The 16,515-nt window shown below is 36.1% G+C and overlaps 1 protein-coding gene across 1 annotated transcript in view; it reads right to left on the bottom strand.

Moving 5' to 3' along the window:
- Positions 1-6,144: 6,144 nt before the first annotated feature.
- The window catches only part of LOC124537519 (epidermal growth factor receptor substrate 15-like 1), a 37,559-nt gene continuing 27,188 nt past the window's right edge, over positions 6,145-16,515 (bottom strand). Inside the window, exons 14-17 of the mRNA XM_047114393.1 lie at positions 16,361-16,504; positions 15,575-15,664; positions 14,830-14,970; positions 6,145-12,183 (exon numbers count right to left, since the gene is read on the bottom strand). Of these exons, the coding sequence (XP_046970349.1) occupies positions 11,389-12,183; positions 14,830-14,970; positions 15,575-15,664; positions 16,361-16,504 (1,170 nt within the window). The 3' untranslated portion in view covers positions 6,145-11,388. The remainder of the gene's footprint in view (positions 12,184-14,829; positions 14,971-15,574; positions 15,665-16,360; positions 16,505-16,515) is intronic.

Below are 16,515 nucleotides of genomic sequence, written 5' to 3'. Positions count from 1 at the left end.
GTCCTTGCTCTGTGCGTTACGCAACGCTCGTGACGTGATGATTGCTGTCATTATTGTCACTGAAGGTTTATGGGATAGAACCATCAACTACATCATCAACACATAAGTTCAGAAGGCATATTATTCAATACACGATAAAAAAGCGTGGAATTAATACTCGTTGACTTCCAGGCAAGATATATTACATAGGTACATATACAATTAACTAACATGACTGTATTTTTAATAATGCAAAAGAGTAACTACTAAGTTGCATGCCAGTTCTTCTCAATATAATATATTTTTCGAACCGCTAGCTTATCAGCTACCACCGGTTTGTTCATTCATTTAACATTCATTCATTTAACAACTACATTAAGATATATGTTAATATAGTCGTTAAATGACTGAATGAATTTAAAAGTGCTTGTAAAAGCCTACTTGAATAAAGTATATTTTGACTAACACATTAATTTATCTATTTTAATGAAGAACGTTTAACAAGTAAATGTCTTGCAATACATGTAATCATAAATAAAATTTTAACTTTAATAAAAGTATTCTCAAAAAATTTAATAAAAGTATTCTCGTATTGTTTTTTGATAGATATACTGTAGGGTTTTATTGGCTGACACCGGCTCCAAATATACCAATAACTATAACTACATGATATAATCGTTAATCGACTTTTAAGTAGTCTAATATTTTTCATTTCATTTAACTTAGGAAGGCTCTAAAAAATATGTTGAATACGCAATTATTTTAATTACTTTTTCGTGCATATTCATTTGTTTTAAAATAGTGTTTTGTTTGAAGTCGGTTTTTCTTTTTGTTAAAATTTTATTTATTTTTTGATTTTAAGTGAAGCTGATGTTGACTAACTATTTTTTTTTAATATGGATAGATTAACCGTTCCGTTTATATGAGTCAGAAACTATCCCACTATCTTTTAAAAAAAACCGCATCAAAATCCGTTGCGTAGATTTAAAGATATAGGGATAGAGAAAGCGACTTTGTTTTATACTATGTAGTGATGGAACTCCTATACAGCTCGCAGTTAGGGTGCGATATGGGGCAGAATTTCTTACTATCTTTAATCAAATTTTGTGTATGTGATGTGATGCCATATGATGTACGAAATATAGTTGGTCTTTTTCAAAGTTTTTTTGCTGAGTTCGATTACAGCTCTTTCGAGGGATCCTTGTAGTTTACGCCGCGTGACGTATTAAATCCGCATTTTCGAAAGTCTATTTTTGCTTTATTCGCAAGTTTCCTTTGAAATTGTCCTCGAAGTAGTTTCTGACTCATATAAACGGAACGCTTAATCTATCCATATTAAAAAAAATTAGTTAGTCAACATCAGCTTCACTTAAAATCAAAAAATAAATAAAATTTTAACAAAAAGAAAAACCGACTTCAAACAAAACACTATTTTAAAACAAATGAATATGCACGAAAAAGTAATTAAAATAATTGCGTATTCAACATATTTTTTAGAGTCTTCCTAAGTTAAATGAAATGAAAAATATTAGACTACTTAAAAGTCGATTAACGATTATATCATGTAGTTATATTTATTGTTATATTTAGAGTCGGTGTCGTCTGTATTTTTTTTTTTTATGTTTGTTACCTCATAACTTTTCACTGGGTGGACCGATTTTGATAAATTTTTTTTTGTTTGAAAGGTAGTGCTTCCCGTGGGGGACCCCACGGGAAGCACTACCTTTACTTTACTACTACTACCTTTACTACTAGATATACTGTAGGGTTTTATTGGCTGACACCGACTCCAAATATAACAATAACTATAACTACATTATATAATCGTAAATCGACTTTTAAGTAGTCTAATATTTTTCATTTCATTTAACTTAGGAAGACTCTAAAAAATATGTTGAATACGCAATTATTCTTATTACTTTTTAGTGCATATTCATTTGTTTTAAAATAGTGTTTTGTTTGAAGTCGGTTTTTCTTTTTGTTAAAATTTTTATTTTATATTTAACATCAAATTCAAATTTCTTAATTTAAAAACATATCGTAACACTTACTTATTGATTGTAAAAATAAAATATAAATAAATACCTTCCTCCTATATAAATGATAAAATATGTCGCCTAATTTAATAGATCTAAAAGTACAGACAGCAGGAAACGACATCCTTTTTATGTAGAGATAAAACAGTTACATACTATCTATGAACACACTAATTATACATCTTGGCCAGAAAAATTCACATTTTTATTTCAAATCAAAGGCAGTTTAATCGCTTTAAGAAATTTCATTGTAAAATCTATAATATGATCTATAATATGAATGCATCTAATTAGAATCGGAGACTTTGCGCAGTCAGGTAACAGAGTTATATGTTTATCAAACGTATCATTGTTGCTACAATGATAACTGGCTGATGGAGATCGCGATTGCAACAAAATAATAATTGCGATATCTGTAATAATAACCTATGCTCTATAATAATATTATAAATGTATATTTCTTCCTGTCTTCTTAAAAAAGCATAAAACACGCTTAACCCAAGAAATAGGCATGATGCTTTTCTATATCTAAAGTAGGGAAAGCTGAACTGAAACATAAATTGTAATTCGAGTTATATTAATTCAACTATCTACTTACTGCCAATAACGTCGCCTAAAGTGGTTCACACAAATATGCTAAACATTGAATCATTTTTATTTAAATCATAAAAGATAATACAATTCTCCTATAGTTGATTTAATGTAAACAAAGAAACAACTTGAATTCCTCGACCTGGTGAGCCAGATACCTAAGTTCTGTGTTAAAAGTGAAAACGTATATGGGTTTTTTGTCGAAAAATATTCATTACAATCAGAACCTAGAAGAAAGAAATGTGAGGGTACTGTGTCCTGACTGATTAAGCCACTTTGCGCCTGAACTGTTTCCGGTCTTGTTCGACGGATTATGAGATATTGAGCACAGACTTGTAACTAATGCATAATAATAATAATTGTACCGCGTAGTTGACTGGTCTTGAGATAGGATACCATTACTAATACGGACTAAACCATTCCGCATTCGCAGGAGGCGTACCCTGAGTGGAACGGAAAGAGGCAGATCCTGGCCCACTAGGTTGGACAAGACCTCTTCTGCTGTGGAGAACTGTTGCGTCATTCTGTGAGCAAAAGGACGAGGACAGCAGCTGGAATGGCCTTGTGCTGCCATCGCAATAGATTTGATGGGTAGGAATCCCACAACATTACGTAGAATTGTAACCTTTCCAAAGGTTTCTTTTGTTTGGAAAAAGAAGGCCGCCGAATCAAGTACTTAAATCAGTCAGGACAACACCGTAACAATCAATTATTATTACAATAATTAGAAATCAAAATAAAGTAGACGTATGCACAAAACGCTCTTATCGCTTAAAAATGCTCTTTAGATTAATAAAATAAGTGATTCATGAAGCGGTTCGAAAACACTACCCGTTTAATCAAAAATCACAATTTGCATCGCAACTCTTCTAAGAAAGCTTAGGCTTTCGAAAGAATCAAGCTCAGCATCTCGGAATTTTTCGTGAGCAGCAAAGGTACCTCCCAGTAGCCTTCGTGGCACACCCTTGTGTGGGATTTGAGTGCATGAAGGCGTAAGAATAGTACCTTGTTGAACTTTTTTCTCTGTGGTAATAAAAATATGCATGAACATTTAACTAATACAAAATCAAACTAATAATATAAATAAAAGTTATATCAAAGGTACGGACATGTCTGTGGAGATACTAATATAACAAAATAACTTATTGAAAAATAGACTACGTATGCAGGTATAGTATAGCGACGAATAGCGTCAAATGGCGCGATAGGGAGCTATTTCAATTGGTTGTGTAAATCGGCAGTAATCAGGTTTATTGAAAGGCTGATGCTACATCTAAGTTGTGTTGTACTATACAAAATTATTTTTTTCGTTTATTTTTTTGCGAATGAATACTGGAAATTTACCTAATTTGTTTATGATTCATATAAGAAATATTTTATGTTTTTCATTGTATTATAATTAGTGTAAAGAGATTATCTTCAAATAGTAACAATTATTATGTCACTAAAATTTAATCAGCAAATCACATATTAATCAATGTGAATGAAATCATATTTAAACTTTGATACATGCTGTCCTACCGTCATGATCGACCTCAAAAATAATAATTAATCTATAGGTAATACCAATATTATTACAAAAATAATTTATTTTAATTTTATAAAACTTTTACAAAATGAAAAGTTGTAGTATCAGAAAGAATATAGCCGGATTCCAGGACAAGAAGTGAAAGAACTTTGTCAGTAATAGACATTCCACTCTTCGTTTTGCAACTGATTTTATTTACAGAAAAACTACATAGCGTTTCATTTCGATTTAAGGCAATGGTTTTGAAGTCTGGCGTAAGTCTGCTAATAGTTTACATTCAATAGCCACTAGACCAGAGAGACATCTACGATATATCATCTCCAATAAACAATGTAAACTGCAAATAATGTATGTAAAGAAAATTATTTGTTTACGCACCTTCTCCTAACAATAAAGGAGGCGGGTGAATATTTTTCAAAATTTTAATAAAAATATATAATTAAGTGAATTTTATTTAGACGTGACGTCAGATATGACATATAATAAATAAAAATAATTTTTGCAACTCGTAAATACTTGTATCTAATAATAGGTTTGCTTACATTGTACCTATTCATTTCTATTTATGTATATCCACTAACCAGTTGCAGATTAAAATCGAAAGATTATATGTATCGATATTGATATGGAAAATAATTACAGTTTAATCAATTAGCAACACGTTTTCACAATATTTTTCAACACATAATAAAGGTGATGAAATCAAAACACAAGACAAGAAAGACTTACAGAAATCGACCCTCAAGGATGTAATGAGCTGTCACTTAATTTCCTAACACTTAGTTTTAAATAAATTGTCAACCTTAATTTCACTTATATTTATATGTGTATAAGAGCATTCGTGTTTATTTGTGTCAATCAAACCTATTATTTTTTTGCACACTTATGAACGTTTTTTCCTGCACTTCATAAGGTTGTTTGGTAAAGAAATGTTTGCCCTTGTACAATATATTTTGTGCAATCAAATGTGAAATAAAAATCCAAAAATGTACCATGCATTTAATCTTTGACTAATATGTAATATAGCTTTTTTTAAATAAACTACTTTCATCTGTTATGGCTTTACAGCAAATAATATAGACTCGTATTAAAACATTGTATTATCAGTTATTTTCGAAATCGGTACATTACCTTGTACCAACATCGAAAATAAATTAAAATCGATAACATCTGTTTTAAAATCTGCCGTATCAATAACCTTACTTTTATATCGATTATGACTAAAAAAATACGATTGAAGTGAAACTTTCTTAAGCGCGATAAAAGTAAAACCTCAAGGTCGAAATTGTGAAATTAGGGCTGCCAGACCTTTAGTTCGATATTCCCGCCGAATTTAATTGCGTCTTGTAGTCATTACAACAAAAAAAGTCAAAATAAAAGAGTTATTGCTTTCAATTCATTAATTTTTCTCATTAATTCATTAATTAACTATCACAAGACACTTATACTTAGAAATAAAAAAAATATATTTTTTACTTATATTCCTACCACCTGCCTGTAATAACACTGGTACGCACACCATCCCATATCCAACAGCTTATAAACCAAAACACGGCAAGTGACTCCATGGCTCCATGCTTAAATAAAAAGACAAAGGTGCTGTATATGACAATTTCCAAAGTGAGATTAAATATGTTTTCTAGTACGTTAAATAAATTGATATAATTGCTACCGCAATTATGCTTATATTAAGCTACAAACAAAGCAAGTTAACAGCTCTATTAGACTGATTAGGAAACAGTAAATCGTTGAAATTTGACTATTTAAAACATGCAAATATCATTACCTATCTGTAATGTTGCCAACTGAAATAAAGTAATTTTTTTAACGACTCATTGTGTAAGAGCTATAAGAATCGAACGAACTTTACCGTTAAATGACAAACTTTATTTGATGCTAGTGGTTATTTAATGGTATCTATATTCCATAGATATGACATATTACGGTATTGTGTTCCAGTGCATTTATCACTTGTCATTTAAGCATGAAGGTAAATAAAACTCAGGTGGATATACAGTATGCTGTTCATTTTATTATCTCAGGAATTATTTTCATATTAATATAATATCATAGTTTCATTACAATGGGTCTCAGCGGGTAATGACGTATGCCGGCACGCTGTACCTGACCGAGTTATATTACAATTCCCATTTACATCATATATTATTAAAACACACCAACAACTTTTCAATATTGACTTCGATAATAAAGCAATTTAGTCGAAATTCATTCGCTAATTGTTTATAATCCGTCAAAATTAAAAAGTCTCGTGTGGTATAAAACGTATTTCGAGTGAATGCCGCAACAGAACACAGCCAATCAAAATAACACGTAACATTTAATTTAGGTCGTTAATAGTGCTATTAAACTATTCCTACCACATCCATGTCTTATCCACGCTCAGTTGGAGTTCCTCCGTACAGACAGCAACACCATTGCGACGAGGCGTCGAATTTATATACGTGCTTCAAAAATTTACAACGACAACAAGATTGATACAGGCGTGTAAAAATCGAAGGATGGCGTTGCCATGGCAACACGCTAAATTAATAGAAACATACACAACTCGCTTGCATACAAACATTTAACTTTTTATATATTACCTACAAGATCATATCTAAATTCGCATTATCTAGTGCATACATTTGTAACCGTAACAAAAGCTATATTCAATACGAAACGACAGCGAATTCCACATTCAATAGGTCCCTGTGTTAAGAAAAATTTATAGAAAATGCTTAAATATATTAACAGAATATAAAAGCTTTTGTATTAGGGATGAAACAATGCGACATGTTAATATTGAAATATACTTTAACATTTAAATTTGGAATACGTAATCTGGCAATATATCAATAGAAAAAAGATCATATTGCATTATCGTTGATTGAACACACACATATAACAACATTTCAATGTAGTGTATATTATTTTGATTAGTAGAAAACTACTCTAATGATTGAATATTTATTAAAGCCTTTTCTCTATAAAAGATATACCACAAAGGCTTTTGCATTACACAGAAACCTACGCAATAAAACTTATATCTCAACATTGACACAGCAACGTCCAGTAAAAAAAAAACAACGATTCAAACATACGATAATTTTTAATTATATATATTTTAATGATATGATATTTTTATTAACTGGCAATTCACGTGAGAAAAGTTTTCCGACCTTTGATGTGTCAGTGTTGATATTCGCTACTCCGCTAACCAGTTTAGAACATCTAAGTACAACACTAGATCACAATAATAATTAAACATTTTTATTAACGAATAACATACGAACGCACGAGCGTTTTGATATGATAATTGTACTTTACCAATGACAAAAATATACAAAAAAAATATTGTAGGAAACAAATCAAACAGTCCGCAAAAAACAAATGTATAATAATAACACATTTTATTTTGTATAGTGTATCCTCGGCTATAATGAGGTTATATGTTATCTGTTGTAGTTTTCGTATACCTTATAATATATTAAATAGTTTTATGAAGACCATTTGTGAAGGTAACATGAACGCTAAAATATAATTTTTGGAATGATCTAGAAATTAACTCACAATTCGTTGCATATCAAAAGCGACGAACAAAAAAGTCGTGATCACGAGAGAGTCAAATAAACTATTCACAGTATAAAACTTCAATAAATGCGTTTTCTATAATTTACATACATTGCAACAACGAATAATAATGATAATTTTGTGATTATTCTATAATATGAATATTATTTTATTTCATTACGTTTCGTTAATGGATAAATGGTTCCTACTAACCTACCACGACGATGGCTCAACATAATGATGTTGGCAACAACGGCCGAAATGTCGCTAGTTGTGAATGAGCAAAGAAGCATAGCTTTTGACATTTGCTTTCATAATATACTTATAAATTTAATTAAATAAAGTATAATTATACTTTACTTAATTTCCACCAATATAACCAACCAATTTGCTTCTATACTAGGCGCGCGGTTCCTGATAATACTGATTAGCATTACAAAATAATATCGCCGTTTCGCTCGAGTGCAGAAAGTGCGAAAGAGAAGCAAGCGCCGGCCATCTTTATTTAACTCGTTGGAGTCCCGCGCACCGTCACTACCAGCTTCGAGAATCCGCTCCTCACAGCAAGGCATATTACATTATTTCACTCTAAAAACGTCTCGTCTAAAAGCCAATTTATGTAGCATTTTTGTATATGTTTATAATGCAATTAAAAAGGTTTTTTAACTAGCAACACTTGTATTATAAAAAAAAAACGCAAGCTTCGGTGTGATGAACGGATTCTTAAGCATCACTTAAATATAAATATTACCAAAATTACATTATTTATAGCTTTAAATACACATATACACGTCAACGTCGAAGAATTAATGTATTATTTTTTAATCCGCTATCATTGAAGGTACGTTACAATATATTCTGATAACAGACACGGGTCGCTCGGGCCGCGTGGACTTTGGAAGAATTAGAACATTAATATTACAATTTATACTACGAAACAAATATACAAATTGACCGAGGACGATTTCGTCTGAAATAAATACACCTATGATAACATTTACAAAATATGAACAAGCTATAATTACATTGATTTTATTAATCATAAAACACGAACGTATCATACGTAGAAACATTTCACTATAAATATAGATATAGATAGATTTATTCAACTGACAACACCATATGAAATGCTACAAACATGGCGTCCACGCAGACCGATGAGCCATAAACAACAGCGCCTAAGAAAGAGATAACAACTTTTAGGATATTACCCATAAACACGTTGGTATTAATAGTTACATCATAAGTTTACATTTACATAATCACTTACCTAAACAACTAGAGGCTTGCGGAGACATACTCGTAGTAGAAAGGTTCAGTGTTGCCATCGAGAAAATGGTAGTTTTATGTCTCGGCAAGCGTGCATACTAGATTAATTATTGTACCGGAGGCGGCTTACGGCCCGTGCGCACATAAGCGAGTGTTGCCCGATGCTAACCTACATAGCTAAGCTAAAACTACCAATTTGGTATGAAAAACTTTTAAACATATCGAACATATTTAATGTTATAGTATAATTTAAAAGCTTTATAGACAGCTTAGACGACTCCGCTGAATATTATAAGAATCGCTTTTAACTTACTAACATATTGGGAGACATGATATATTATTATCGGCTTTATATCACTGTAATAAGATTCACAGTTCTGTATATTCTTTTGATGAAATGACAAGACACGAGACCTCTTCACATCCATTAACCTGACGACTGAAGGCACCATAGACAAACTTAAGTAGCATTCGTTCAAAGTTGCCGTTAAACTGATCTTATAGACATATAAATAACAAGAAGCTGGTTATATAAATATTATTTGAACAATCGGTGGTAAAGTTACACATATCTGGACGATTCATATGTTACGGCATCGGAAACTTCACAATTGAAATTTTATTAACATGCAATTAAACAAAACGTAACATAATTAGCGCTTCGGAATATTCCATTCACTCAATCTAATATTAAATAACAAATTATCGGTGGAGACGAGTGACGTCACCGTGTACTGAAAACAATGTCCCTTGATATACAACAATCCAAAAAAATCAAACAACGTAATCAAAACAAAGCTTACTTGTACTATTGTTTGTTTTTATTTTTAAATATCGAATTGTAATTTGCGTTAATAATTTAACATTATTGAGACAACAAAAATTGTACATTAAACTTTTCTGTACGTTCTTTCCAGTTATACGGCCCAAGTCGCTCCGATTTGCATCGAATGGAATATTTATACAAGTTATAACTACTCATTATATACAAAATAACGATAAATAAAAACATACGTAAGAACATATATCACTCGTAAATATTATACAATTACAAATTATACCTCGATAATCGATTAATTAAATAAATATCGTTTTGTGACGACATATTAAAATAAATATGTTACGATCAAGAGCTTTGAATATATACAAATTAATAAAAGGGGCGTGTTTGTAAACGAAGATCCTGAAGCGGGAAGTATATGTATAATTCAATTTCCTATTTCAAAATTCAAAGTCTTGTTATTCCAAATATTATCCGTATTTCACTGTTATATACATTAAAATATAATAAATATGTCAAATAGGAGGGACCCAGCTTTTTGATAAAAAATAACCTAACTTAACGCCTTTTTGCAATTCGCATCCGATTTTATAAATATTTTATGAATAATTAAACCATAAACGATAAAACTAAGGACTGTACATCATTTTATATATTACAAAGGTTTAGGCCATTTTTTATGAGTAATTATGTATTGCAGATATGTTCACTCGCGAAGGACACGCCCCCATCCACTTTTTTTTTTTTTTATTACATTACCGTCGGGTACAATTATATCATTACCCTTTTTTGTTGTCTTTATTTTCTATTTACTGACATTAGTCATCTCACATATCCCACTATGACGTCTTATACCAATACACGCTGATAATATAGCGCAAAGGACGCCTTCATGAGTGATCACATCTACTATTGTATAATACGGCTAAGCGCACAGGTCATTTCTATACGCTATACCCCGTAGTAGTGCCCTTTTCTAGATGGTTAAGACGATTGCATTACTACTTTCACAGTTTTCGAATAATTATGTAATTAAAGCTTAAAATTAATCAATCTTTCAAGTTTAATTTACCTTTTTCTGGGCACAAAATGAAGCGGTTAAAAATAAAAAACAGTTGTCGCTTTTGAATTATCGCGCGCTCAAAAACACTTAAATTTAATACATTCAATTACTCGTAGATCCTTTATAAAACATATCTACCTCCTGGAGCCGCTCGTACATATGACTCGTTCACTTAATATTTAGTCGCAAACGATTCATAGCCCAAACTTTCCCGTTTGTTCATCGAAGACTCAAGATTTTGACTCCCGATAATGACTAGCGGATTCAATCGAAACCAACGACACACAATACAACTCAATACCGATTCGGGCGAATCCTTCGATACAAATCTTTCGAGAGTTAAAGGCAAGACTTCACAAGGGGACAACCTGCCAACGGCACACCGCCACAGCGCGCGCGTCGCGTCGCGTCACGGCGCGTCAGGGCGCGTCAGGGCGCGTCACGGCGCGTCAGGGCGCGTCAGGGCGCGTCAGGGCGCGTCAGGGCGCGTCAGGGCGCGTCAGGGCGCGTCAGGGCGCGTGAGGGCGCGTCAGGGCGCGCGGCGGCGCAGGCGCGCCAGCAGCGCGCGCGGTCACTTGTCCTGGCGCGAGAGCGCGAGCGCGAGCTGCAGCTCGGCGTCCTCCTGGCGGCGGCGCGCGTCGGCCTCGGCCTGCAGGCGCGCCGACTCGGCCGCCGCCCACGCCCACTGCTGCTCCTCCGTCGGCAGGAACTCCGAGCTCCTGGACTCCGCCGCCTTGGCTTTCTTCTCCTTGTTCTGCCTCGTCCTGCCGATGCCTCCTATCGTGTGCACCAGCGACTTGGCGTACTTGACCGGCTTCGGCGACTTTTCCTTCTTGCTGGGCAGCGTGTTCGATGGCCAAGTTTCGTTCAAATTCTTCTTGGCATCCGAGCTCGCGTTGGTGTTGGCGTTCGCGTTGGCGTTGCTGTCCCAGTCGGTCGCCCAGTTGTCGGACTTGTTGGCCCAGTTGCCGGTCTTCCAGTCGCTGGCGGTGCCCTTGGCCGTACTCGTGCCCCACGCGTCCTGAGTGGGCTCGGTCCAGGCGTCGTCCACGGCCCAGTTGTCGTTGGGCCAGGCGGCCCAGGCCTCGTTGTTGTTGGCGCGCGAGGCCGAGAAGGGGTCGCCGCCGGGCGGGGCGGACACGCGGCCGCCGTGGCGGTCGTGCAGGCGGGCGAAGCCGCCGTTGAGGGCGGAGGCGGCGCCGAACGAGTCCGTCTCGAAGCCGGCGACGGACGTCGGCCTCGCGAAGGGGTCGATCTTCTTGGCGTCGACGACGTCGGCGAAGGGGTCCTCTATGTTGAAGGGGTCCTCGTATCTGTAGTCTTTGAAGGGATCCTCCGTGAAGTCGAGGGCGGGTTTGCGGTCGTTCTGGGCGAACACAAAGTGTGTGAGTGAGGGGGTGAGAGGGCGGGGGTGTGGGAGCGTCGGGTGAGGTGGGGTGGGGTGTACGCACAAGAGCCCGTCCGCCGCGTCCGCTTAGCGCTGCAATGTGGGGACAAGCACGAGCGTGTTAGCATGTTAGTGACGCACGCGCACGCGAGGCGCCGGCGGCCCGGCGCTGCAGGCCCGCCGGCGCCTCGTGGACGCATAACAATATTCGTAAGTATTATTTACAAAGAATTTATTATTTAATGAAAATTATAATGAAAAATAAATAAGAAATGAAAAATAAACATAATCGGAAAGGACATCATGCACGTACAAAGCGTATTAGCCACATGCCACAACGATTACACCGTCCTACGAAACTATACTTGACAAGCTGTTGTAATGGGATGCTTGGACATTCGTTACTGCGAAATGTGAAATAAAATACTGGCAAGTATAATTTAATATATCTAACAATAATGGTTTCTCCTGAACGAAATTTAACAACCTCTATATATTATCCAACTGAAGCAACTGCAAAAGATAATTGCTTTTTTGTGTGAGCACACAATTAGGCCATGGGTCTAACTCTCATAATGCGAAGAGATTAGACGCCCGTATAATTACGTAACCCGAGGCCCTCAAAATCAAAATTTAAAAAAAACTAAATATACTTTATTCAAGCAGGCTTTTACAAGCATTTTTAAATCGTCAGTTAATAATTATATTAAGTGAAGCTACCACTATTTCAGAAAGTAGATTCTACCGAGAAGAACTAGCAAGAAACTTAGTAGTTACTATTTTTCAACATTTAAAAATAGACATATTAGTTAAATACAATTATACTTATATTATACTTATTACACGTGTTTTGTTATCGTCTGTATTATATAAACTTATAATAAATAATAATTTACCATAGTATTTTTTACCAATGATCTCAATTTATGAAAAGGCAAAGTTAAAAATGTCTGTGGAATTTTATTATAGAAACGGCTAAAAGTATAATCACTTTAGCTTAGTGGTAGAGCTTTGTGCGACGTTTATCTCCGATAGGCGGAAGGGCGTAAGTGGTCACCACCGCCCATAGACATCGACACTGTGAGAAAAATTAACCAACCCTCCCAAAGCCAATGCGCCGCAAACTTTTGGCGCTCAGCTATGTCGCTTATGTCTGTTGTTACACTGGCCCACTTATCCTTCAAATCGGCAGTACTAAGTATTACTGTTTGATAGAAATACTGATGATGATTCCTAACCACGCGGGCTAGCAGTCGTACCACCAAGTATAAAACATTCAATCAAACTTGTTTCAGTCGCTTCACAACAAAAATTTTGAAAGAATGTTGTAGAAACTTAGAATTTTAGAAAAAAAATAAACTCCTAAGCGTTTATTGATGTTAAGTATAATTTAATATTATTATTCACATCAAAAAAAGTGGCTATACAATTTGAAATTTCATAAAATAATATTCAAAATATGTTTTTAAACGCAACTACTATTTTCTACGATTCTTTGAGAGGCACTCTAAATCTAGTCCAAACTCCAATCTAACAAATACACAAATAGCATGCAACATAGATATTAGAAGTGTTAATACGTGCGAACGAAGGAATAAGATAAAAAAAAATGGTAAATGCAAATTAAATGCTCGTCCCGATAAAGCTGCGCTAGGCAAAACAAAATGGCGTTGACTAATATTCAAAAAAAAATATTTTTTTTAATTTGAATTTTAGTTAAGGCAGACTTAGGGGCTTGGCATTTTGAAGGCATCTTTACTAGTAAAAATAATAGTAAAATGTAGATTTTTTTTAATTCGCAAGGTTTATGTTCGCGTTTGGTAATATGTTTTTGAAAGATACCTCCAAAGCCTCGTGTGCACAATTGAGAATGGCATTATGCGCAACAGAGAAAGTAAAATAAAATAAACAAGCACGTCGCTCTACCAATGGCTATTAAGCAAACTGTGTTTTAACAAAATGCCATTCTCTGTCTCAAAAAAGGACGTGCATTCTACACAGGTAAAAAAAAAAACATTACATACATTTTTTTTTACTTTCTCTGCAGCGTAAAAAATAAAAAAAAAATAAATATTTAGCTCTCATGTCGCAACCGCCGGCTACTCGCTTCATGCCGCTAGACTAAGTCGGGGGAAGGGGTAAAATAACATCGTGGAACACAAAAAATAATCTGAAAATCTAAAAATCTTCTTTACAACGAACAAAAATTAAAAAAACATCAACGGAAACGGTCCTCGGACCTCGTGACAGGATTCCATACATTTGAATCGAGTCACGCAAATGAATCGATCGGTTTAATAGGAGGGTAGAGATGGCCCAGTGGTTAGAACGCGTGCATCTTAACCGATGATTGCGGGTTCAAACCCAGGCAAGCACCGCTGATTCATGTGCTTAATTTGTCTTTATAATTCATCTCGTGCTCAGCGGTGAAGGAAAACATCGCGAGGAAACCTGCATGTGACAAAATTTCATAGAAATTCTGCCACATGTGTATTCCACCAACCCGCATTGGAACAGCGTGGTTGAATATATTATATATAATTCCAAATCTTCTCCTCAAAGGGGGAGGAGGCCTTTAGCCCAGCAGTGGGAGTTTACAGGCTGCTACTTAACTTTTACTCTCACCTTGTGCGGCGGCAGCGGGCGCGGCGGCGCGGGGCGCGGCGGCGGCGTCTTGTGGCGCTTGGCGGCGGCGGCGGCGGCGGCGGCGGGCGCGGCGCGCGTTGGCGCGTGCAGCACGGCGAACGGGTCCGCGGCCCACGCGCCCTGCAACCCACGCGGGGGCTAGTACCGCGGACACCGGCCTCGGTCACTAGTGACGAGTGCTCCGTGCACCACAGCACACGTGCCACATTCCTCGCAATCGTTGAGATCGATCGATCGAACGATGCATCAACGTAGGACGCCGGCCTCGGTCTCTAGTGACGAGTGGTCTGTGTGCTGTGCTGCACACGTGGCACATACCTCGTAATAGTTGAGATCGATCGATCGAACGATGCATCAACGTCCTAGTGCATTTGTTACCTAGTGTATCGGGAGCTTAACCCTACCGAGGCCAAATCGTACAAAAATAGTGAGATTTTACCTGTCCCATGACAGTGAGGCATCAAAACTGTTGACGATGGTGACGTCACGAATTCGTATCACACGTTTTAGTCGATAAAATTTTCAAAACGAATATGAAACCGTAAGGGAAAATATAGAATGCCACATTTATTTGCGACTCTAACTTTTTTTAACTTCATACTCTAAAACTTTAATAAACCAAAAAAAATCCAAAGATAATTAATATTTAGAAAGTAAGTGCTCGAGTAACAACGAGTGTCACAATGACAGGCATTAATCACAAAGAAGAAAGTAGGCAGCTCACGTCATCGGGCTTTGGTCCATCGGTGGGCGCGAAGGCGTCGCCCGCAAACGGGTCCGCGTCCGAGGCGAACGCGTCCGTAGCGAAGCCGTCCTGCGATACACGCGACATTAGTTAACTAGTAGAAGGACGTTTCTTCAGTACGTACGCTGCTATCATCAGCAATCCTTTGCGTTGCTTTGATTTGGTCAGTGAGTCAGTTATTTCAGGCGCAAGGGACGCAATACATCTTCTTTAGTAATTATTTAAAAAGTAGTAATTATTAACTATTCAATAATGTAGTAGGCTATTTGACTGGTTCTTAAAATCCATTTTATATTATTTAGTAGAGGTTTACATATTTGCCGAAAAATATCATATTAAAAATTCCATATTTAAATAACGCGCGAAAACGCTACTTGGACAATATGGCGCTGCAATGGGGTCGGTGACGTCACTTTGCTGTATTTTAATACTTTTACTTAATAGTGTTAAATAAGATCGATACATAGTATAGTAGAAAAGCAGGGTTTACAAGAAAATGACTTCATCATAAGCCCGACCAATCAGGTGCGTTTTGCGTCACGTGACAATCGTTTGACAAAATGCATTTTTATTTATGGATTTTTGAATAAATTAAGTATTATTTTCAAGTTTCGTTAGTAAATAACCATTTTTAAACTCATAATATATACACTGATTACAATAATTCACAATTTATTTTTCGGATTCATGTATCATGCATCAAATAGCCTATTGTACAATTTTCTCGGCACACGTCCGGCCGCATGATTTTAAGTGATCGTGTACCTTCGAGTGGTTGGAGTTCGACGTGGGCGCGAAGGGGTCGTTGTGAGGGACGCTCGAGAAGGCGGAGTCCTTGAAGGGGTCGGACGTGAAGCCGCTCGAGCCGTTCATCGCGCCGAATTCGTTCTTCGAGAAAGATTCGTCCTCCTGCGATTGCA

The sequence above is a fragment of the Vanessa cardui genome, chromosome 18, assembly GCF_905220365.1.
Source record: "Vanessa cardui chromosome 18, ilVanCard2.1, whole genome shotgun sequence".
Taxonomy (NCBI): domain Eukaryota; kingdom Metazoa; phylum Arthropoda; class Insecta; order Lepidoptera; family Nymphalidae; genus Vanessa; species Vanessa cardui.
Note: the sequence above shows the minus strand (reverse complement) of the source record. Positions and strands in the feature narration are given on the sequence as shown.